This window comes from Lithobates pipiens, unplaced genomic scaffold, assembly GCF_037356315.1.
Source record: "Lithobates pipiens isolate NorthernLeopardFrog02 unplaced genomic scaffold, aLitPip1_a1.2 Scaffold_16, whole genome shotgun sequence".
NCBI lineage: Eukaryota > Metazoa > Chordata > Amphibia > Anura > Ranidae > Lithobates > Lithobates pipiens.
The window spans coordinates 423469902-423494763 of record NW_027507748.1 but is presented as its reverse complement, the minus strand read 5'-3'; the positions used below and the strand labels follow the sequence as shown (position 1 = coordinate 423494763).

At 40.3% G+C, this 24862-nt stretch overlaps 1 protein-coding gene across 2 annotated transcripts in view; it reads right to left on the bottom strand.

Annotated features, from left to right (window-relative positions):
- ARHGAP6 (Rho GTPase activating protein 6) overlaps positions 1-24862 on the bottom strand; it is a 368137-nt gene that overhangs the window by 93305 nt on the left and 249970 nt on the right. For both annotated transcript variants that reach the window (XM_077482552.1, XM_077482553.1), the window contains exon 3: positions 4377-4448. In XM_077482552.1, coding sequence (XP_077338678.1) covers positions 4377-4448 — 72 coding nt within the window. The remainder of the gene's footprint in view (positions 1-4376; positions 4449-24862) is intronic.

Below are 24862 nucleotides of genomic sequence, written 5' to 3'. Positions count from 1 at the left end.
AGGACAAAGCCTCGTTTTGGGATTTGGTGTTTACTGGTTTAAAACTGTTTTTTTTTCTAGAAAATTACTTAGAACCCCCAAACATTCTATATATATATTTTGTCTTCACCCTAGAGAATAAAATGGCAGTCATTGCAATACTTTCTGTCACACCGTATTTGTGCAGGGGTCTTACAAGTGCACTTTGTTGGAAAAAAATACACTTTTTTGAATAAAAAAATAAGAAAACAGTAAAGTTATCCCAATTTTTTTTATATGATGTTATGCAGAGTAAATTAATACCCAACATGCCACACTTAAAAACTGCGCCCACTCGTGGAATGGTGTCAAACTTTTACCCTCCATAGGCGATGTTTAAAAAATTCTACAGGTTGCATGTTTTGAGTAACAGAGGAGGTCTAGGGCTAGAATTATTGCTCTCACTCTAACAATCCTGGTGATACCTCACATGTGTGGTTTGAACACTGTTTACCTATGCGGGCACTACTCACGTATGTGTTCACTTCTGTACGCAAGCTCGTCTGGACAGGGCATGTTAAAAAATGTTATTTTCCTTATTTATTTTACTTTTTATTCTTTATTTTTACACTGTTCTTTAAAAAAAAAAATGTGTCACTTTTTTTCCTATTACAAGGAATGCAAAAACATCCCTTGTAATAGTAGAAAAGCATGACAGGACCTCTTAAATATGAGATCTGGGGTCAAAAATACCTCAGATTTCATATTTACACTAAAATGCAACAAAAAATATATATTTTTTAAATGTTGATTGAAAAAGAAAAAAAAAATCCTTTTAAGAGCTATGGGCGGAAGTGACGTTTTGACGTTGCTTCCGCACTGCAATGGTATGGAGCTGGGTGGGGGCCATCTTCCCCTCACTCAGCTCCATACCACACATGGAGAAGGATCCAATTGCCTCTGCCGGCGGCTCCTGTAAGCGTCAGAGGGCACTGGAGTGCAGCGGGAGGGGGAGTGGCCCTCTCCTGCCACCAATAAAGGTAATCTCATGGCGAATCCATCACTGAGACCACTTTTATCTGAAAGCCAACTGCTTGCTGAAGAAGTTGATACAGAGGTTTTGGCAGCTAGTGCACTGCTATGTTTTTTAAGTTTTCTGGTGTCCTCAGTCTGCCAAGGTTGTAATGTTTGGGGCCCGATATTTGTGTAGTAAGAGGAGCAAGTGAGTCCAATGCAGATGAGAGTGAACTGTTATAGACAGAAGTGGCCATGGCCTGTGCAAATTCGCTATTGCGAAATGGATGCGGTGTACCCGCATCCAATTCGCAATGGTGTGAACCCAGCCTAAAGTGGCTAGGTTGTGATCAAAGAGAGGAAAGGGGGCATTGGTGAGGTTGTAGGGAGTGCAAAGATGGGAGAAAATAAGGTCAAGGATATTACCATCAGAGTGAGTGGAGGACTGTATTCATTGTGTTAGGTCAAAAGGTGAGGTTAAGTTGAAAAGTTGGGATGTAGCTGGGCTGCTAACATTAATGGGGAAAAACTAACACCACAAATACACAAAAGACTTATAGATTATTTACCCTAAAGATTGCAGAGTATCAGTACAAAGCAATGGGACACTTAACATGGATTCTTAGACAGCAGCATTATTCTAAGGTTGCAGAGGGTCAGTACAAAGCAATGAAACAGTTAAAATGGATTCTGTGACAGCATCATTACCTGTGAAAAAGCAGAGAAGGCATGATGAGAGAGTGGCTGACATCACTTGGTGTAATCACTGCATTGCAATTGTTCCAGGTACCTGGAGGCTTGTTAATCCTGAATATGCCTCTGTATGAGGTACCGTTATGCTCATAAGTTTACATACCCGGGCAGAATTTATGATTTCTTGGCCATTTTTCAGAGAAAATTATTGATAACACAAAAACGTTTATTTCACTCATGGTTAGTGTTTGGCTAAAGCCATTTATTATCAATAAACTGTGCTTACTCTTTTTAAGTCATAATGGCAACAGAAACTACTTAAAGGACCCTGGTCAAAAGTTTACATACTCTAGTGATTAGGCCTGATAACATGCACACAAAGGGGTTTGAATGGCTATTAAAGGTAACCATCCTCACCTGTGATCTGTTTGCTTGTAATTAGTGTGTGTATAAAAGGTCAATGCATTTATGGACTCCTGACAGACTCTTGCATCTTTCATCCAGGGCTGTACTGACATTTCTGGATTCTGTGTCATGGGGAAAGCAAAAGAATTGTCAAAGGATCTGTGAGAAAAGCTAGTTGAACTGTATAAACCAGGAAAGGGATATAAAAACCATAAAACATATCCAAGAAATTCAAAATGCCAATCAGCAGTGTTCAAACTCTAATCAAGAAGTAGAAAATGAGGGGTTCTGTTGAAACCAAACCATGGTCAGGTAGACCAAATAAAATTTCAGCCACAACTGCCAGAAAAATTGTTTAGGATGCAAATAAAACCCCCCATAAAACATATCCAAGAAATTCAAAATGCCAATCAGCAGTGTTCAAACTCTAATCAAGAAGTAGAAAATGAGGGGTTCTGTTGAAACCAAACCACGGTCAGGTAGACCAAATAAAATTTCAGCCACAACTGCCAGAAAAATTGTTTAGGATGCAAATAAAACCCCACAAATAACGTCAGCTGAAATACAGGACTCTCTGAAAACATGTGGTGTGGCTGGTTAATGATGCACAATAAGGAGGCACTTGAAGAAAGATGGGCTGCATGGTCCAGTCGCCGGAAGAAAGCCATTACTACGTAAATGCCACAAAGTATCCCGCTTCAATACGCACACAGACACGCCTCAAACTTTCTGGCACAAAATCATTTGGAGCGATGAGACCAAAATGTAGCTTTTTGGCCACAATCATAAATGCTACATTTGGAGAGGAGTCAACAAGGCTTATGATGAAAGGTACATAGGTGGATCGCTGATGTTTTGGGGATGTGTGAGCTACAAAGGCACAGCAAATTTGGTCACAATTGTTGGTAAGATGAATGCAGTATGTTTTCAGAAAATACTGGAGGAACATTTGCATTCATCAGCCAGGAAGCTGCACGTGGGACTTTCTTGGACATTCCAACATGACAATGATCCAAAACACAAGGCCAAGTCGACCTGTCATTGGCTACAGCAGAATAAAGTGAAGGCTCTGGAGTGGCCATCTCAGTCTCCTGACCTCAATATCATTGAACCACTCTGGGGAGATCTCAAATGTGCAGTTCATGCAAGACAGCCGAACAATTTACAGGAACTGGAGGCTTTTTGCCAAGAGGAATGGGCAGCTTTACCATCTGAGAAAATAAAGAACCTCATCCACAAATACCACAAAAGACTTCAAGCTGACATTGATGTTAAAAAGGGTTATACACGGTATTAAGAACTGGTGTATGTAAACTTTTGATCAGGGTTATTTGGGTAGTTTCTGTTGCCATTATGATTTAAAAAGAGTAAACACAGTTGATTGATAATACTGTAAATGGCTTCAGCTAAACACTGACCATGAGTGAAAGAAAAGTTTTTGTGTTATTCATATTCTCTGAAATATAGCCAAGAAATCATAAATTCGCCCAGGGTATGTAAACTTATAAGCACAACTGTATATAGAGACCTGGCCTATATGAACGCAGAGTGTCCATGGTTAGCCATAGTAACTGTCAGCCTCCCATTTTATTCAGTGGGGCTACTGCCCACATCCAATCATGGTTGCCTTTGCTGGGTCTCCCTCATGTAATCGGTAACAGCCCCATTTCCAAGCGTGAATGGGGCCTATGCAAAGAACACTTTAATAAAACCTGCAAGTTTCACACGGCAATCTCCAATTTAATAACGAAACATAAAAAAAGGCAGTGTGGCGTGATCCCTGCAATGTACCTGCAAAGTGGTATTCCATTTTTAATTAGTGTACATGAGCAGTGAAAGGAATTGACCCACTCATGCGCATATGGCATATTTGCTCAGAGTGAAAGTAACACATTCAGGAAATATGCAGTAGGTACATGTGCTATTAAAAGCTGTGAAGTACAGAAATATTAACGTATACAGGAGTGTGGCCAAATACAGAAATTCCCTTGTATAACAGGCTGTACACTGCATATGCACACTCATAATTTTATGCTTGGCATATTTTTAGCCTCCCACCACCTGTTTGCACAAGACCTGAGTGAGCCTATCCTTTTCTGCATAGAAAAGGAAACACCTTTATCACACATGCAATAGAGCCAAGTTGGAAATGAAAGTCATGGAAGGTCCTGATGTTATGATCATTGGTCTACTTCTGTAGATATGACCATACAGTGATCTATGGTCACCGCATGGTCTTATCTACAGAAGTTGCAGTATAAACAGTAAAAGATAATATAAAAAAACAGAAACGTGAAAAGTATTACCTTTGTCTTTGTTTTTCTCCTTCCCCAGAGAATCCAGTTTCTTTCTTAAAGATTTTTTCCTCTTCTGTCCATCTACAAAAAATATGTTTGCAATGTTTTAGAATAGCATTACAACCTAAAAAAAGGTGAATTTATAGCACCTAAAGTGAATTTTTAGCATCTCAAGGGTTGTAAGAGGTATGTAGGCCTCACTTGAAGGGGTCAGCCGCTCCATAATTGATATTTCAGTTTTGTGCAGATTCTGGGAAACTAAACTCTCTAACAGCTTACTATGATTTTTTAGGGACTATGGTGATGAGACCTGCACTCTTGAAGTCCTTGGTCTATATACCTGTTGTGGACATTACTGGAGATTCGTTCTGCATTATATATAATGGCATTTACAACCGGAGGCGCTCAAGCATACAAAGATGGTTGGGAGCACTCGAAACTGGAAAATCAATAGTAGCAGAACCAGTAAATATGAAAGGCAGATGTAATAGTCGGAGTCCCTAAAAGATAGGAATAGGTAGTTTTACTTGGATCATCCCTTTGTAAAGCAAGCTCAGAGGCCCACAATAAATGTACAACTATTAGTGTGACTGTATATGTCATTGTTGGCAAGCTGGATATTTTCAAAGACTCACCCAAAAAAAAGCAAACAGTTATCTTCAATAATTATATACAAGACAGGTAAAAAATAGCTTTACTATACAGATGAGTGTTCTATTTAGACCAGCCTTTCTCAACCTTTTTATCCAGGAGGAACTCTTGATTTATTATGATGACTCAGGGAACCCTTGAAAAAAGCAATTCATTGGGGGCTAGTGGAAAGAATGTACCCTGTATGGTGATGGTCAGAATACCCCACTTATGGATAGCTAAAAAATAATAATAATAATCATGCCACTGAGTCTGTCAAGTGGTTTTTGGTCTCATATCTATGCAAGCACCATCAAACTGAAGGTGAATAAGCCTTAGCGCAAGCAATCACTAAACCCCAGTTGAGAATAGCTGGTTTATTTGTTTTGATTCTTCTCTAAACTGGTATAGATTTCCATTTTGTTCATCATTATTTTGGGTTTATATTGGCACCGATCTAAACTCTGGGGGAAATTTACTAAAACTGGTGCACATAGAATCTAGTACAGCTGTGCATAGTAACCAATTAGCTTCCAGGTTTTATTGTCAAAGTTTAATTGCAAAAGCTGAAGTTAAAAGCTGTTGGCTACCATGTACAGCTGTACCAGATTCTGAGTGTTCCCCCTCTGTCTTACTTATTCTTATAACTTTTATATAGAATGCTGTAACATTTGGAATGTATTTTGTATTGTCATTGTTATTCCTAATAAAAAAACGAGAATAGATGGTTTAACTTTAGACAATGGTTTGCAGCAGTATCAGGAAACAAACACCGGGACAAAAAATTCAGATTAAAAGAAAAGTTTGGGATTTTTTTTTTTTAAGAATTATACTTACCTATGCACAATGGGTCTGATGCTGCATCTGTCCCCCACCACTTTTAAGACTGAGAAAACCACTGATCGCCCGGAGCAGAGAGCAGGTTCTCAGCATCTCACTGAGAACCTGAGCCAGAGCCAGGTGCTGGTCCAGAGTTCTGGGAGGATTCCAACCATATGGTATCAATCTTTTCCCAGCCAGGACCGGATCTGTGATTCAGCTGAAACCTGCGGTCGCCTGAAAATTGGTCACAGGAGCACAGAATGATCCACAGAAGAATTACAGCCAAATGAGCTGTTACTAAAGGTGGGCTTATCCTTAATTTGCTGTCTGTGTCCCGGTTAAGGAACTTCACTCCCTCTTTAAAGAGGGATTCCACCTACAAAAAAAATATTAAAAGCCAGCAGCTATAAATACTACAGCTGCTGACTTTTAATAAATGGACACTCATCTGTCCCGGGTTCCAGCGATGCCGGCAGCCGAGGCCGATCGATCGCTCGGCTCTCGGCTGCTGCCGCCACCATTCTAGGTGAGGGAATCAGGAAGTGAAGCGAATCGGCTTCACTTCCCGGTTCCCTACTGCGCATGTGCGAGTCGCGCAGCGCAGTAGGAATTGTCCGCGCTGTCACTGGGACCCGTGTGTGTCCCAGCAGACAGTGCGGTAGGACAGGAAATGACATAGACTTCCATGGGAGTTTATGCCCGGAAGTGGGTGTAAATACCTGTCTTTGACAGGTATCTCCATCCCCCTCCCCCCTGTAAGGTGCCAATTGTGACACCGGAGGGGGGGAGGGTTCCGATCAGTGGAAGTTCCACTTTAGGGTGGAATCCCGCTTTAAATCCTGCTGAGGTCATCAAAAGTAAAACAAAAGTAAAAAGTAAAACAACATACCACATGTTGGTTTACTGTCAAAACAGATTTGAGGGAGAAAAAAGTTTTGCCTTTGGTTCTACTTCATTGTGTATGTAAAAACTAGAGTAGTATGGTAACACACCTGTCAGTTTTTCTTTTTCTTTTTTTTGCTGTGTGCCATCTGGGAGATTTTTTCTGTCCCATAGACACACAGGAATTACTCTTAGAGAAATTCTATCCAAAGTGAGGGGAAATGCCCTCTTGGATAGCTGTAACTAGAACAGGTGTCCTAATTGGAAGGTTCCCCCTCACCTCTCACTTCTTTTGACAACTCTAAACGTTTGAGTTTCTCAACACTTTCTTAATTTATCCAAAACTCCAAACTGTATTGGAAAACTTCTGCACTGGTTATAAAAAGCCAGATATTACGTAACATTTCAAATACCAAATTAAAAGAAACCAAATGCAGTAAAACTCTTAAGAGTGCGACATGAATGCCATGAACCTTTTCTTTACAAAATTTCAAGTCTTACTTCAGAGATCACATTAGGAACTCCCTGAGGAAAACAAGACAGGCTTTTTATAAGCAACACATGTAGCTACCTCTCCTGGATGAAGCATCTGCCAAATCCGCAGACCATGCCTTCAGGGGCTGTCTACAAAATCATCAACTGCTGGTGGGGGCTCGCTAAAGCCAGCAAATGCTGATATACAAAATTAAAATTACTCAACTTAAACTTTAAAGCCCTTGAATGTAACTTCATATATATATATATATATATATATATATATATATATATATATAAACCTGATAGAAAATTTGTTTAACTGAATTTAGGAAATAGCGCTAATTTAGCGTAAAAGAGAAAGTCTGAGTAGATTATGTAAGCCAGGGGCCGTTGTTTTGTCTGTCATCTCTCCTCCATGTGGTTGCCAGTGAAAATTTCAGACCATTAGTGTGTAAACTAAAATACTATAAGCAGAAATGTAGTAGCACTTTAATTGTTGAGGAAAACTCAAGATCAAGGTTATATAAAGGCTACAACTGCTAACCTCTCCATCTGAATAATCACTGATGTGTGAGTGTGGATTTTTTAATACGAGTATGTTTGGTTCACTTACTCTTGGTTTTATTTAATTGTATGACCCCTTTGTCTTGGGATCCCCTGCTTTTGTGAAGAGCAGACAAATCCAAGCCAATAGGCTCAACCCATAACCCATTTTGATGGATAAAGATCTGAGTCCCACCCCTCCACCTCCCCTTAAAAAGTACTGAAGTCAGAGACAGCCAGGCAACTAGTATTCTTAAAATAAGGCTAGCACCAGCAACCCTCTTATTTCTCTCACTAAGGCTGGGTTCACACTTGTGTGATGCGGGAATCAACGCAATCTCAGTGCGGGTTCCCACATCGCACCTGAATCGCTGATGGTTCACACTGCCTTCTGTGAACTGCTGCGGGTGTCAATACATATTGGTTTGCAGATTTCAGTGCAAACTGTGAATTGGTGCAGGAATCGGATCGCATAGGCGTGAACACCCATGTGATCTGATTCCAGTGCGGACCAAAAAAGGGTCCTGCACCATTTTGGTGCGAATGCAATGCAAATTCACATCGCACAGACATCGCATGTGAACTGCGCAGCAATGCGTTGCAGATCACATGCAATGTCTGGCATCGCACAAGTGTGAACTGAGAGTAAAGGTTTCCTTTTAACAAAACCTACAATAACATTAATAGGTTGCTATTATTGAGCTGTCCTTATGAAAATGCTATCTACCTGACTGTGATCCTTTGGTTTCAATGTATCTTGATTTACTGACCCAGACCTTTTAAACAGGTCGGGAGTTCTCACCTGTTTAGTTATGGGTCAGTGCCTCAGACCATTTAGAAGCAACTAGATCAACAAATGAACCAGGAAACTTATTTAAAGGAGAACTCCAGCTTCAGCTCATTTGGCTGGGCTTCACCTATGGGTCACAGGAGTGCAAGTCGTTTGGCACTCCTGTGACCCATTTTCAGCAGAGTGCGGTCTGAAGTCCACTCTCTACTGACGTCAAAGGAATCAGTTGAGGCAGCGCATCATCCCGACTTCAGAAATCTGGATCCACCAGCTGCTTTGACTGATGGCGACTTCTACCTGCCCCTCCACAGCTCAGTGCTCCAGTGAGCGTGGAGGAACAGAGCAGGAGAGCTGCTGATTGATAGACAGCAGCTCTTCACTCGGGGAGGAGTGAAAACCTCGTATTCCTCTTAGTGCAGGTTTCCTTTAAAAACAACTGACTTTGTGTGTCCAGGGGTGTGGCATTGATTCCCCTGAATGTTCCTCCCCTGCAGAACCAGCTGGCCTTCTGCATTAATTACTTAGTTACCTATTTTCATACGGTTGTAAATGTTTTCTAATCAGAGAATTCATGAAGACGGTCAGAAGCCAGAACAACTCTGAGGTTCAAATAAGTAACCAAGGAGAACATAACCAAACAACAAAAGCGCTTTATTCATATAAGGGAAGGGAAGACATCAAAAATGTTTTTGTACATTATCTCTCTCTTGCATGAAAGTGACAAATCTTCTGGCTCAGACTTCAGAGGGTGTCTGCTGATAACAGACAAGAATGAAGTGTTGTACATCACGTCATTTATGTTGATGCTTTGTACTACTCCTCCCTTTGCCGTTGTAATGGAGCTATGTTACTGGGCACAGCCAAAGGTTTGTTGAAATATAAATGTATTTAGTGCATGTGCAGATAGATTGATGCTCTAACACCTCCTCTGTCCTCTACACTATAATTCATTTATTTAGACATTTTGTTGGGATGGAAGAAGACTGTTATGTTGTTACATACCTAGCTTGTGGTCAAGCTGTGGACATTTACAGTGCAGCTCCAGGAAAAAATAACTTTTTAAAATTGTGAATAGTCTAGAAAAATTGTGTAATACTTTTCCAACTATATTGGTGGCTGGAGATGCTAAAAAAGTTTTATATATTTTTTTCACAGAATACAAGACCTTCTGTGAATGGATGAGAGAAGAAGGGGTGAGTATACCACAAGATTTTGTCAATTCACAAAACACCTTGTATTTGAAAAAAAAATACAAAACATTTTGTGAATGGAGAAGATAGGGTGTGAGCAAGCTATTAGCATCACTGTACTAAACTGTAGGCCTAAGCACCCGAAGATCACTGACGACACTTGTATCCAGAAGATGCCATTTGCATGTAGTTATCAAACATTACACATTTAGGCCCCATGTACATGGCACTGCACATATAGCAGCTGTGCTGCCATGTGATGTAGAAAAAATTGAAATCATGTAAATAAAATGTAACCGTTATAAGCATCTCTGGTAGTGTTAAATCTTTTCCAACAGTGGTCCTAGTATATACTGACCCATGCCAAAAACCATGGCTGAGTTTATTATGTGTAAAATTGCTGAGTCTGTTGAAATTAATTGCAAAGCAACAGTTTTCATGACCCATGCAAGATTAACTTACAGCCTAGAAGCCACAACTGTGCATCTTTGGATACCTGCTATACATCTACACACATGCATTCCTTCACTGGTATTCAGACTTTGTGTCTGTTGGCTCCAAGGTTTTATATATTTTTCTTCCACACTCATTGGTATCAGAATGTTGAGTGAGTGCCAACAATATACAATTTAGAAACATCTGCTTTATTTTTATTCCTGCAAAATATACAGCAGTTGTTATTTTTTCTCCTAAAATGTAATTCATGCAGAAGAAGATACTGAAACGGATCCTGACATCTCACACCTGCTTCCAGGATACGGCGCAATGCGATTCAGGCTGTTTCTTAGGAACGACAAATATCCAAGCCATAACATTTGCAGCATATATTGTGCAAGCACCAGATGAACATTCTGAAGCTGGCCATACACATAAAGATTTAACTCGTTCAGCCCGGCAGGCTAAAAAGCGCAGATGAACAAATCTATTGTATAGCTGCACTGATTCAGGTCGACTTTTTATCTGTCTGGCTTGTTTGATTTCTCAGTTGAAGTCTGTCAAGTCGTGTATTGCCCGCATATTGTATGGACCTGCTGGGTCCCACAACAGCTTTAGGCTGAGTGCGATGCAGTGATGATGTCATGACTTAATTTATAGTACAATGTCACAACTACATTTACGATGTAACATTTGTATTTGCAAAGGCATGTTGTGCTTACTTACCATATTTATAACCTTTGTGGCTATTGAATAGTTTATTTAAATTACATTTTGTACCCAGAGTTCGACTATATTAAAAAATTTGTTTCAATAGCTGTGGTCATAGTGTGGTCACTGGGTAGTTACAAATTTGTATGTATTCAATTATATAAATTGCTAGTTCGTGAACTGGTGATATTACAGTACTGTATAATATATATGGTTCATCTTAAAGTTTTGTCTACTAAAAAAAAACAAAAAACAAAATAAACAAAAGAAGTACAAATAAATATATTCAAAAAACCATTTTAATAAATTGTCTACTTTGTCAGCAATTTTCCTATAACCACTCAAAGCTGAACTCCAGGCACAAAACAATTAAATTAAATATAATCCTCAATAACCAGGGATATCAATCAACATAATTGCTGAGAAATATGGCCAAGCAGACACCTACTATGTTGTACATATTCTTTGAAGAGAACAGAGCTGTGAATGGGGCCCAGCAAGTTCACCCATTACAAGCTGCCTGCACAAAAACTACAAGAGGGGGGGGGGGCAGATACAAGACTAGTCAGCCCTCACCTTATCCCCCTCAATACATTTAGCTGTGTCCAACCTAACCCCCACACAGGTCTGTACTTACCTCCTCAAACAGCTGCGGCCTTCCATCCTGCCTGCAGCCTAGCTGGTAAAATTCTAGTACCAGACTGGCTGCATAGTTGGTACATTCAAGCCTATGGGACTCATAAAGGGTATTTTTTTTTATATGTTTTACATCCTTTGTACATCAGAAGACATACAAAATTGGGTTATTCCTGGAAGAATGCGTTCTTGGAAAAATTCTTAAAAGACAATCAAAACATAAGAAAGCCTTCTTGAAGCCAAAAAAACAATAAATTCGCAGTACTAAATCAGCATGACAACATTTTATGTCAAATCAACAGACCCATAGCTGAAATACATGAAAAAATACTCAAGTCTATATGGGGTAAACACCACTATAGCAGAAATAATGAAAGCCATGTATCATTTTTTTTCAAGGTTTTCTTTAGATAGATGTATGTAAAGTCATCAGCTTGGCTTTACAATGTTACACAAGCATTGAAAACCACATACTCCTTATGTGGCTTATATCTCAATAGTGAAATTTGGAGTTCTTTCTAGTGGTTTCTATTTTCATACAAGCAGATATGTGGTAATGAAGTCACATAAGGATCCATGCACACTAGGCTTAAACTATGCTGCTTTTACAGAAGTTTAGCATTTTTTTCTCCTGCCTGTAGAAGCAGCTTAGTGTTATCCTATGTGTCCATGCACATTAGGACATTCAGAGACATGTTAGCATTTACAGGCAAAAAAAACCTTCTGGATCGTGTTTTTGAGAGGAACTTTCACGCAGAAAAAATGCTTAACCAACTGCCGACTAGGCCATAGCAGAATAACGGCTACAGCGCCAGCAGTGTTCATGACCGCCGGGCTCTCGGGACCAGTCGCATCACAGGTCGGGGTAAAGGGCCAATCCCCCGGCGCGCAGGCGCGCTGGGCAGGCCGCAGATCGCGGCAATATGCTGCGAGTGTCAGCTCCTGTGCGCTGTGATTCGCCGGAGCAGCCAGACCCGGAAGTCTATCCGGGATCCATGGCAGCGGCAGACATAAAGACCGAGGACCTCTTCGGGGGCTTCGTTCTCAGGTAAGTTATTCATAATGAGCTAGTATGCTATGCATACTAGCTCATTATGCCTTTGCCTTGCAGGTTGCTTTTTTTCTTTCCCCCCATGGGTTTACAATCACTTTAAGTGCGAAGTGGGCACATGGTTAATGCTCATAAACACTCATAAATGGTCTTAGCCCTTGTACACACGGTCGGAGATTCTGTTGGAATGTTTCCTATCGGACCGTTTTGTCGGATATTCCGACTGTGTGTGGCCTGCATCAGACTGTTTCTGTCGGAATATCCGACGGACCAATTTTTCCAACTTGACGGTAAAATTTTCCGACAAAATGCTCTGATCGGACATACTCCGATCATGTGTAGCCTACTCCGACAGACAAGGTGCCACGCATGCTCAGATCAAATTCCTAGACCAAAGCTATTGGCTACTAGCCTGAACGTAGTCCCGTCCTAATGAAATAACGTCCTCACGTTATGCACAATCGGATTTTCTGACAACTTAGTCCGACCGTGTGTATGCAACATCACAATTAATCCATCGGAATAACTCAGACGGATTTGGTTGTCTGAATCTCCGACCGTGTGTGCAAGGGCTTAAACGTGGCATTTAGGAACGTTTGCATTTTCAAGTGTACATTGAAAAATGAGCAGAAGGCAATATTTTAGAAAAAACGCTTGTAAAAGCAAATGCCCATAAACTGTCCTAAACTTTTAAACTTTTTTTTTTCCCCCCATTTTTTTCTGCCAGAAGTTCTGGTGTTTTTTCCTCTCCTAGTGTGCATGGACCCTTAAAACGTAAAGAGACGCCCTCGCCTTACCCATTCAGGATTTGAAGTATTCTGTCAGAGACTGTAGCTCTTGAAAAAGGTGAAGTAAATATTTTTTAGATTTTTTTTAGGTTGAATTTTTAAATGTAAATTTAACTTTTTAAAATGTATGTTCCAAGACAGAACAAGTTGCTTTAAGTCATTATTTAAAACTAAGTATATCTGAAGAACAAATCGTCCCTGCTACTGTACAGGGCACACCAATGAAAGGAGAGTTATCAGTTCCATCTAGGACACACTGATCTAAATATTTATTTTGTGCAGCCTGAATCATTGTAAAAGTATGACTGTTACCGGAATAAGTAATAATCACTGTTACTTCTACTAAACAAAAACTCATGATCTTGCTTTGGAATAGTTAGAAAAAAAAAGTGTGGGGCTAAAATCCTCCCTGCCCCACAGAAAAAGTCAGCCACACTGCACATGTAAAACATGTATCATTTTTTTAATACAACTATATGAGAAAACATATACCACCATAACCCCTAAAAACAATTCAAAATCCCACGCAACTGATAAAGGAGCCCTTTGAATTGTAGATGATACCAGTTGAAACCGATGTATAAACCATTTTTTTTTTTTTATCACAATTTTAACCACTTAAGGACCAGGCCTCTTTCTGAGTTTTATTGTTTACACGTTTATTTATTTTACCTTTTTCTTTTTTTTTTTTTTAATGTATCACTTTTATTCCTATTGCAAGGAATGTAAACATCCCTTGTAATATAAAAAAAGCATGACAGGACCTCTTAAATATGAGATCTGGGGACAAAAAGACCTCAGATCTCATATTTACACTAAAATGCAAAAAAAAAAAAGTCCCATTAAGAGCTATGGGCGTAAGTGACATTTTGACGTTGCTTCCACCCTGATATGGTATGCATACGGGTGGGGACCACCTTCCCCTCACTCATCTCCATAACACACAGGGAAGAGGACCCGATCACCTCCGCTGCCGTCGGCTCCGGTAAGCGGTGGGGGGCACTGGAGAGCGGCGGAGGGGGCTCTCCCGCCGCCGATAAATGTGATATTGCGGCGAATCCGCTGCAGGGACCACTATTATCGGAAACCAGACCGCCCGCTGAAGAAGAGGATACGGTGGTTATGGCAGCTAGCTGCTGCCATAATAAAGATATCCCTCTTCAAACCGCCAACGTACATCGGCGTGCGGCAGTCTGGAAGTGGTTAATAACGCTATAAACTGATTGCACTTGAATCCCCCAAAAAGTGGCCTGGAAGGGCACCTTTCTGAGGAGAACCTGGGTTCTATAAATTTACCACAAATAATCATAAAAGTAATAGAAATAGCGTTCACCAGGATATACAAACACAAATATCGATAAAGTGTACTAATAACCTATATACCAAATACAACTGTGAACATCCTAATAACCAATAGTGTGAAAATATTGCAAATAACTATATAACAAATATAATTGGGAACACTGTAAACCAACATACTGCAATAAATCAAGTGCTGGCCTTCAAAAAAGAAAAGTGGGAGTTCCAGGGAGTCTGACTATATATTTTAACTTCGCTTCAGCTAATATTATTCACCCCCCACCCCAATTATATCAAAATGTTATTACATTATATGGGTACATTTTTGGAAATTTGACAATATGTACCCCTTCTCAGTTTTGAGATTGCCCTAAACACCAGAAAACAATAATGTATACACTCACCACCCACTTTTTGTAGATACACCTTGCTAGTACCTGGTTGGACCCCCTTTTGCCCTCAGAACTGGCTTGATTCTTCATGGCATAGATTCAACAAGGTATTGGAAACATTCCTCAGAGATATTGGTCCATATTGACACGATAGCCTCACGCAGTTGCTGTAGATTTGTCGGTTGTGCATCCATGATGTGAATCTCCCACCACATCCAAAAGGTGCTCTATTGGATTGAGGTCTGGTGACTGTGGATGCCATTGGTGTACAATGAATTCATTGTTATGTTCAAGAAAACAATTTGAGATGATGTGAGCTTTGTGACGTAGTGCATTATCCTGCTGGAAGGAGCCATCAGAAGATGTGTAAACTGTAGTCATAAAGGGATGGACATGGACATGGTCAGCAACAATACTCAGGTAAGTTGTGGCATTTAAACAATGCTCAATTGGAACTAAAGCCCCATACACAATATCAGTTTTTCTGCTGAGTTTTTCCTTCAGATTTACCAAAATCATCTAATATGAGGTCAAACCTTAGGAGTTTCAATGTGTATGCAATCAGGCAGATCCTTCTACTACATGGTTTTGGTAAACCTGAAGGAAAAAATCAGCAGAAAATCTAATAGTGTGTATGGGGCATAAGGGGCGCAAAGTGTGCCAAGAAAATATCCCTCACATCATTACACCACCAGCCTGAACAGTTGATACAAGGCCGGATGGATCCATGCTTTCATGTTGTTTACACCAAATTCTCTCTACCATCTGAATGTTGCAGCTGAAATCAAGACTCCTCAGACCAGGCAATGTTTTTCCAATCTTCTAGTGTCCAATTTTGGTGAACCTGTGTGAAGTGTAGCTTCAGTTTCCTGTTCTTAGCTGACAGGAGTGGCACCAGTGTGGTTTTCTATAATCTCAAACTAGTCTGCTCATTTCTCTTTTTCTGACCATTCTCTGTGAACCGTAGAGATGGTTGTGAGTGAAAATCCCAGTAGATCAGCAGTTATGGAAATACTCAGACCAGCCCATCTGGCACCAACAACCATGCCACATTCAAAGTAACTTAAATCCCCTTTCTTCCTCATTCTGATGCTCGGTTTGAACTTCAACAAGTTATCCTCACCACCTCTAGATGCCTAAATGCATTGAGTTGCTGCCATGCGATTGGCTGATTAGCAATTTGTGTTACCAAGCAATTTAAAATGTGTACCTATTAACCACTTGCCGACCGCTGCACGCCGATATACCTTGGCACAATGGCAGCAGTGGGCAAATGGGTGTACCTGTACGTCCCCTTTAATTGGCGGGGCTAGCGGGCGCGCATGTGTGGCACATACAGGGTGATGGTGACTGCGGGACCAGCGGACTCAATCTCTGCCAGTCTCCCGGTGATCGGGGAAGTGCCTATGTAAACAAGGAATTTGCCCGTGCTGCCTTGTGACATGACATGTGACATGAGAGAGATCACTGCTCCCTGTCATTGGGTTAGAAGCACCCCCAGGACACACTTAACCCCTTCATTGCCCCCTAGTGGTTAACTCCTTCCCTGCCAGTGTCATTTACATAGTAATAAGTGCATTTTTATAGAACTGATCGCTATAAATATGACAATGGTCCCAAAATAGTGTCAAAAGTGTGTCCGCCATAATGTCACAGTTACAGTCACAGTGTCACGTCACAGACATGATAAAAATCGCAGATCACCGCCATTACTAGTAAAAAAGAAATTATAATAAAAATGCCATACAACTATCCCCTATTTTGTAGGCGCTATACCTTTTGCGCAAACCAATCAATATATGTTTATTGCAATTTTTTTTACCAAAAATATGTAGAAGAATAAATATTGGCCTGAACGGAGGAAAAAAATAGTTTTTTTATATATTTTTTGGGGCATATTTATTATAGCAAAAAGTAAAAAAAATTGCTTTTTTTTTCAAAATTGTCACTTTTTTTTGTTTATAGCGAAAAAAAAAAAAACGCAAAGGTGATCAAATACCACCAAAAGAAAGCTGTATTTGTGGGGAAAAAGGGATGTCAATTTTATTTGGGTGCAATGTCGCATGACTGCGCAGTTTTCAGTTAAAGTGACGCAGTGGCGAATTGCAAAAAGTGCTCTGTTCAGGAAGGGGGTAAAATTTTCCGGGGCTGAAGCGGTTAAAGTGGCAGGAGGGTGTAGGTGCAGTTCAACTACTGAAATACACTTCTTTGCAAATATTTGTACATAAATCCTCTATGATGGGAGAGGGAATAGCAAACTGTCATATCTAGATAATCTTGACTGGATAAGCGGTAAGTCCCTTCTTTCTTTAATAAAAGGTATGGTGGGGGTACCTGATGAGATTTGATCATGTGGGTCATTGGTGAAAATCAAACCAACTGCACAGCAATCAACTCTTGTGTTTTAAAAAGACTGCACATTATTTTATACAATGCAAAAACTTAATAGCTGTAATAGATATCATGTCATATTTATACATAGGGTTTAGGTGGAAAGCATTTTCAAACACCCTTAATTGTGTTTGTTTGCAAAGTAAATTAAGTCTGGCTCACTTAAATGAACAAACAGGTTAACTCCTGTACCAGACTGAAAAACATTACTTTACTAATCTGCCTAAGCAAGGCTTGGACTCATTTGCACAGGATTTGCAAAACTTATAAATAAACACAAGGCAGTAAAAGCAGGATCTACTGAGACAGACCTCCTATCTCCGTAGCTCTCATGTCTGCACCGTATATCAAAATTTGCCTGGGTTTCAGGATGCATCACGGTTTCCTTAAGTGCACTTATTTTTAGAAGTACAAATATATGTCATAATTTATATACATTATTGTATAATTGAAGTAGCTATAGGAAAAGCTCAAAAAGCTTTTTCAAATAACATTTTTACAAAGTAGTGATAAGTAACTGTTTCTCATAATATATTTTTAACCAACAGGAGATCCTACGTTAAAAGATTTTAAAAAGCAAGAGCAAAAGCAAAAGTCTGTTTAGCATCCCAAAAATGTCATCCCAGAATTTGGTCTCTTTTACCATCATTTGGGTGATGCTGAGCACCAGTGCATGTACATTTTATTGTTTATTTATTGTTTATTGTCTTATAGAAACAAGAGAAGAGAGAAGCACATTCTCATAGTTATCGATCTGCAAAAGCTGTGATAACAACATTCAGCACTTCCAATGATTGAATGAATGAGTGACTTGTATAGCGCTACCTATGTGAACTGAATCACCTCAGGGTGCTTTCTTGCCACTGGTGTCCATCTGCAGCTTTTATGCGGCCATTTAACCTGTAGGGTCCCAACAACATTGACATACACATATTATGGCCAATTTTTTTGGACAGGGTCTAATTAACCTACCAGCATGTCTTTGGATTGTGGGAGGAACCTGGAGGAAACCCACGCATGCACAGGGAGAACATGCAAACTCCAGGCAGATAGTGTCGTGGTCAGGATTTGAACCAGCAGCCCTATTGCTGCTAGGTGAAAGTGCTAACCAGTACACCACTGTGTTGCCCTGTCTTCCAGCATAGGCAAACGTTCTCCTGCATTACTCTACCACAAAGTGTAGTTACATTTTGCTAGAATAAGGAGGGTCTGGAAGTTTTACTGTCTGTGTGCATTTTCGAGCAGATTTCATATCTGCTGACAAAGGATAAGAAGGACATAAAGTGATGAGAAATTGCCTCGTATGGTATAGAAGCAGCAAAAAACACACTTTTTAAAAGCTTCAGAGAGGTTCTTTCCCTCCATCACTTGAAAAAAATGGTACATGTAAGGTACCTTGCAGAATGAATAATATATTTGCCAAATAATAGGAATGTTAGAGACATTGGAGGAGGTAATATCCAGTTTTCCCAACCATAAAGATCTTGGCATCGATGGTCTCCCTTGCAAGGTGTATGGAAAGCATGAAACAGTTTTACTGCTTCCCCCACTGCTCTCACTTCAAGAGGCCTTTTCTTATGGTAGGCTCCTGCTGTCCATGTATGAGGCCGTAATAGTGGTCATGCATAAGAAACCCAAAGACCTCTTGCTTTCTAAATACTATAAACTCATGTCTTTGCTCCCCACTGATGTGAAAACCCTCACCAAAGTACTTGCCATCAGACTGAACAAAGTCATTATGCATCCAAACCAAACGGCCTTTATGTCTAATCTTTTCAAACATTGTATACACCAACTTAAATATGCAAACCCTGATTAAAGATTGTAATAATAGAGCGCTCGAAGCATTAGAATGTTTTGACCCATATGAGTGTGCTTGAACGTAACATAAGAAAGGACCTTAGGACACACAGCCTGTCACTACATTATCATATTTGTAGTAATAGGGATCCTGCTGGGTTGAATTTTTGTGGCATAGATACTATAAATCTATGGAGGAGTTTAACCTAATGAGGGGCATGTCAAAAAAGAAACCAAAAGGACATATATTATGTATAGACAAGGGGGGCAATGGAAATTCATACTACTCTGGAGATTCATGGCCTACTGTTTACCACATTGATGGTTACTGTTCGATTTCTGGGCACCATTACATTCACACTTGGATTTAGCAATTCCAGCTAATCTTACGCTATACTATACACACCAAATAAATTGTCTTGGTTTGTTTAGGCAACAACATTTGTATTTCATTTCAGCTTTACTCAGATTTGGTTTCCCTCCAGAGAGATCATTTTTGTCACCCCCCTCCCTAATAACACAAGTAACTTTGTTAAAGGTCCTCCCCTCTGGTTTGTTTTTTCCCCCCCATCTATTTGCTGCCTTCTTCCCCCGTGGGGCAGGGTTGTTTTATGCAGTCTAGTTCCTATGGTTTCCACCTCATGCACATTATAATTACAGACCTCTGAACTCTTTGCTAAGTACTGGTAGTAATGCAACATAAAAGTTTTTAGTGTCATTGTATTCATACTATAAATCAGTATTTATTATGAAATAGGGGAAAATATATTGAGGTCTTCTTTCCTTCGACATCATAACACGGTGTAGTTGAGGTGATTGTATTTACCCAACACAACTACAATACCTTTTAAATTATGTTTTATGCTTATTTAATAAAATATTGACTTTACCTTTGAATTGTTGTCAGTTTTAATGACAGTATCTTGTTTATAATATGAGTTTTGTTAGATTAGTTCTGTTTGGGGTGTGACCACCCAACCACCCAGGGGTTCTAAAAGTGAGTCTATTGAACATATAATATTAGCAGACTGTTCATTTTGCAAGAAAATTTTCAATTTGCAATATTTTACCTTAATCCCCTTTCATATGGCCCGGCTGTCCATTTACACTCGACTGCCTTTCAATCCGATCCAGCCATGTGAAAGGGAACAGAAGTCCGTTTATATCTGCCACTACATAGAGGAGAATGAGGGGTCTGATCATGTCCGTCTGGAAAATGGACAGGTGGACCCATTCAGACTGCTTGCATGAAAGGGGCCTTAGCTTAGTGAATGTGGTGATAATTCACTTTGCAAATAATACCCATTCATGTGCAAGGAAACTAAAAACAAAACAATATTTTTGCTTCAGTTTTCACTAAGTTGGGGGCAAATTCCCTTGCAAAGTGAGCAAAGTTTTTAAGTTTAAACAATCTTCCCTAAAACTGTCTGGTTTATTATAATATGCACAGGTTTGCTAGGATAGCACAGCACACCCTATACCCCTAAGGTTGAAGAGTAACTCCACTTTTTTAGGAGAAACACATTCCCCTCTAGGTGCTCTATATACATTGCAAGGATTTTAGAAATCTTTATTCAATATTCCTACCTTTTGCTATTCTGAAGAAATATCTGTGTGTTTGTTTTGTCATAATGCATTGCATTTTACAGAACATTACAGAACTGCAGATATAAAAGAAAAGGTCCTAATAACATTCAATTAAAATATGACTTGTGTAGCAATCGGGTATGCTATATTATTTTTATTTTATTTTCAAATTTTTTTCCTATGAATTTTTTTTCCTAATTAACCACTTGCTTACTGGGCACTTAAACCCCCCTCCTATCCAGGCCGATTTTCAGATTTCAGCACTGTTGCACTTTGAATTGCACAGTCATACAACACTGTACCCAAATGAAATTTTTATAAATTTTCCCCCCAAATAGAGCTTTCTTTTGGTGGTATTTGATCACCTGAGCAATTATTTTTTTTAAATGAAAAAGACCGAATTTAAAAAAAAAAGTTTTTTGTTTGTTTTAAAATGTTATAACGGGTAATTTTTGTCCATCATTGATGTACGCTGATGAAGCAACACTGATGGGCACCGATAGGTGGAAGTGATGGGCACTGATGAGGACTGATGGGTGGCACTGATGGGCACTGATCTGTTACACTGATAGGCAGCACTTCTAGGTGGTACTGATTGGCACCACTGGTGGGCATTGATAGGTGGCACTTGTGGGCATTGATAGGTGGCACTTTTGGGCACTGTTAGATGCCATGAATGAGGCATAATTGCCTCTTCCTTTTTGGGACCAATGTCTCTTTAAGATAAGCCGGTGATCTAAAAGCTGTCAGGGTAAGGAGAAAAAAAAACGATCACAAGCTTTTGTTTTGATAATGTGATTAGCTGTCATTGGCTGACAGCTGATCACATGGTAAGAGATCGGGGACCGGCCCCTTACTCTGATCAGTGATCTCCCGAGTCTAATTGACTCGGCGATCACAGTGTGCACCGTGTGTGCCCTGTAAGGCACTCATAGGGAGCGCACACATCCTATCATGGTCTCCCGGGAATTCAGGTCTGCGTTGTGGCCGTCATTCGGCCATAGCCCGGCTGTCAGGTGGTTAAATTTACTAATCAAGACTTGCCACATGAGGTAAATTCCTTGTCAAAGCATCCTGTAAAATACTTTGTCATAATTTATTTACGAAGAAGCAGGTTTTAAAAGAAAACCTCCCTACCATCACAAATTTGTATTATTTAGACAAACTAAATAATCCCACTATATAGACAGGCAATTTACAGCTCAGGACATCTATAGTATACATCAGTACAATTAGATTCATGATGTAAGATTTAAACTGACAGGTGTTCCTAATGCCTCATCTGTAGATGCTCTCTGAATCAGCCATAAACTCTGGAAATTTGACATTTCTGCCAAAGTTAACATTTTCTGTGAAATGTGGGACAACTCAGCAAGTTTTAAACGCCTGCCAAATTTAAAGTACTTTTTCCTGGAAAGCTACGCAGCTTTGGCACATTTGATTAGGTCTACATACTTAACATATTGCGTTGCGTCAAAATCTACCAGTTTTAAAACCTCACAAAGATGTTGAAAAACTTAAGAAGGCAAGCTAAACTGTCATTCTTGACTAAGATCACTCAACATTTTGGACCAAATTTCCAATAGAAAGGCCAGTACACCCTAAAAGTGGGATAAGACACCTGCAGAAGTAATCTACCTCATAGGGATGTCAGATGGGAGGTGTCCCTACCCCAAATACTGGCATGGCGCTTGGTCATTATGTAGTTTTGAGTGGAATGCTCTTATTTCTTTTTCTGCACTGTTTATATTATTAGAACAAATTCATTTTTTAACAATGGGAATAGTACACCATTGTAATGCCCATATTAAGTATTTAGGCCTGGAAACGAAAGTACAGATACATTCCTAAGACAAGAAACAAGTTTTATGGCTTGATGGCAAACATACTTACTCCAGAAATCAGTTGTCGTAATCAGGGCCATCTTTAATATTAATTGGACCCTGAGCAAAAAAAATCTTGGGCCCTTCCCTATGCAATTTCACTCTCCACCTGCTCTGAGACATACAATAAATAGCAGCTAGACTTAAAATCAGTTTACTGTATCAGATCAGTCAGCAATTGCAATTGGTTGCCAGCCATTACAGAATATCATTACTGCTTACTGACTTGTTGCTAGAGGTTACAGCACACATTAAGGCTAACCGATTAGTTGCTAGAGGTTATAACAAATGATTTCTGTTTAATTGGTTGCTAGAGATTACTGTACAGTATTACTGCTCACTGATTGGTTGCTAGAGGTTACAGTACATCATCTCCTCACCGCAGGGGGGGCATGATCTACATATGAATGATGCCTTTATTTACATATCAGTACCACTGGCCGCAGCTATTTACTTATGAATGCTGCCAATATTTACATATGAATGGCGGTAATGTACATGTAAACACAGGGTACGCAGGTGAGTCACCTGTACACAACAATAGGGCAGAGCTGGGCAGAATTAGTACGAGCACTTCACACTGAGATATTAGGACACATCACAGGACTAAAACGTCAAAGGATAAGGGAATTTAAACTGGCATCGTTGCCAAGTATGAGGCAGCCGATTTGGGCCCCACAACAATGACAGCGCCCAGGGAAGCTTTTGCCCAGCCTTAAAGATGGCTCTGGTCGTAATCTTGATGAGCCTAATAGGGTGATACTCATCCACATTTATCAGCTATGTCACCTTTTAAGCTTGCCATATATTTTATTAACAAATGTTTGTACAAACATTTAAACAACAATTTGTGTGTAAATTCTCAGTACATTTGATGACTTGAATGTTGTTCGAAATTACTTCAAAATAGTTTTTAATGTTCAATTTTGGAACAAATTACCGTATTTATCGGCGTATAACACGCACTTTTTTCCTCTTAAAATCAGGGGAAAATCGCGGGTGCATGTTATACGCCGATACTCCGCGATTTCCACACAATTTTTTGGGCTCTGGGCGGCTTCGGCCGCTCTCGTACCTTCTCGGCGGCTTTCGGCCTCTCTCGTACCTTCTAGGCGGCTTTCGGCCGCTCTCGGACCTTCCGAGAGTGGGCAAAAGCTGCCGAGGTCCGAGAGCGGCCGAAAGCCTCCGAGAGCGGCCGAAAGCCTCGGAGAAGGGCCGAGGCGGCCTAAAGCCTCCGAGAGCGGCCGAAAGCCACCAAGAACTTCCGGGTGCCGCCGAGATACACGGGACATCTCGGCGGCGCCATTTTTAAAAACATAAGCGGACAATGCACTAAGACGGACAAGCTGCATGACAAGGCTGCAATGAGGACAGGCTGCATGACAAGGCTGCAATGAGGACAGGCTGCATGAAAAGGCTGCAATGAGGACAGGCTGCATGATAAGGCTGCAAATGACGCTGACGAGGGTTCAGATGGACACTGATAAGGCTGTATTGATGGGCATTTAAATGTAAGTTTTTTTTTCCTTAAATTTCCCTCCCAGAAGTTTTTTCCACAAAATTCCCTCCTAAACTTGGGGTGCGTGTTATACGCAGGCGCGTGTTATACGCCGATAAATACGGTAACTTTCCTGAATAGAAACGACTTCAGAATTGTTTTTAACATCACATTTTGGAACAAATTAACTTTCCTGAATAAAAATGAAGAAATTCTTTTATTACAGAAAATGATATCCTGCGCCTTTGAATTTGTCACTGTTGTTGAAAGAAAATGCCAATCTGACCCCATTACCGATTAGAAAAGCGAATGAATGTTCTTAAAGAGGAGCTGCACCTAAAAAAAAAATATTAAAAGCCAGCAGCTACTAATATTGCAGCTGCTGACTTTTAATAAAATCACACTTACCTGTCCCAGGTTCCAGCGATGTCGGCGGCAGATGACGAGCGATCGCTCGTCTCGCTGCTGCCACCGCCGCCATCCTCTGTCAGGGAATCGAGAAGTGAAGCATGACGGCTTCACTGCCCGGTTCCCTACTGCGCATGCGTCTCTTATGGTCCCCCGCTGTGTCTCTGGGAACTGTGTGTTTCCCAGAACACAACGGGGGGGGGGGGGGGGCGTCTGATGGGGGTTCTGCGGCGGTCTGGCCGGAAGTGTGTGCAGTTACCTGGATTATCCAGGTAACTGCAC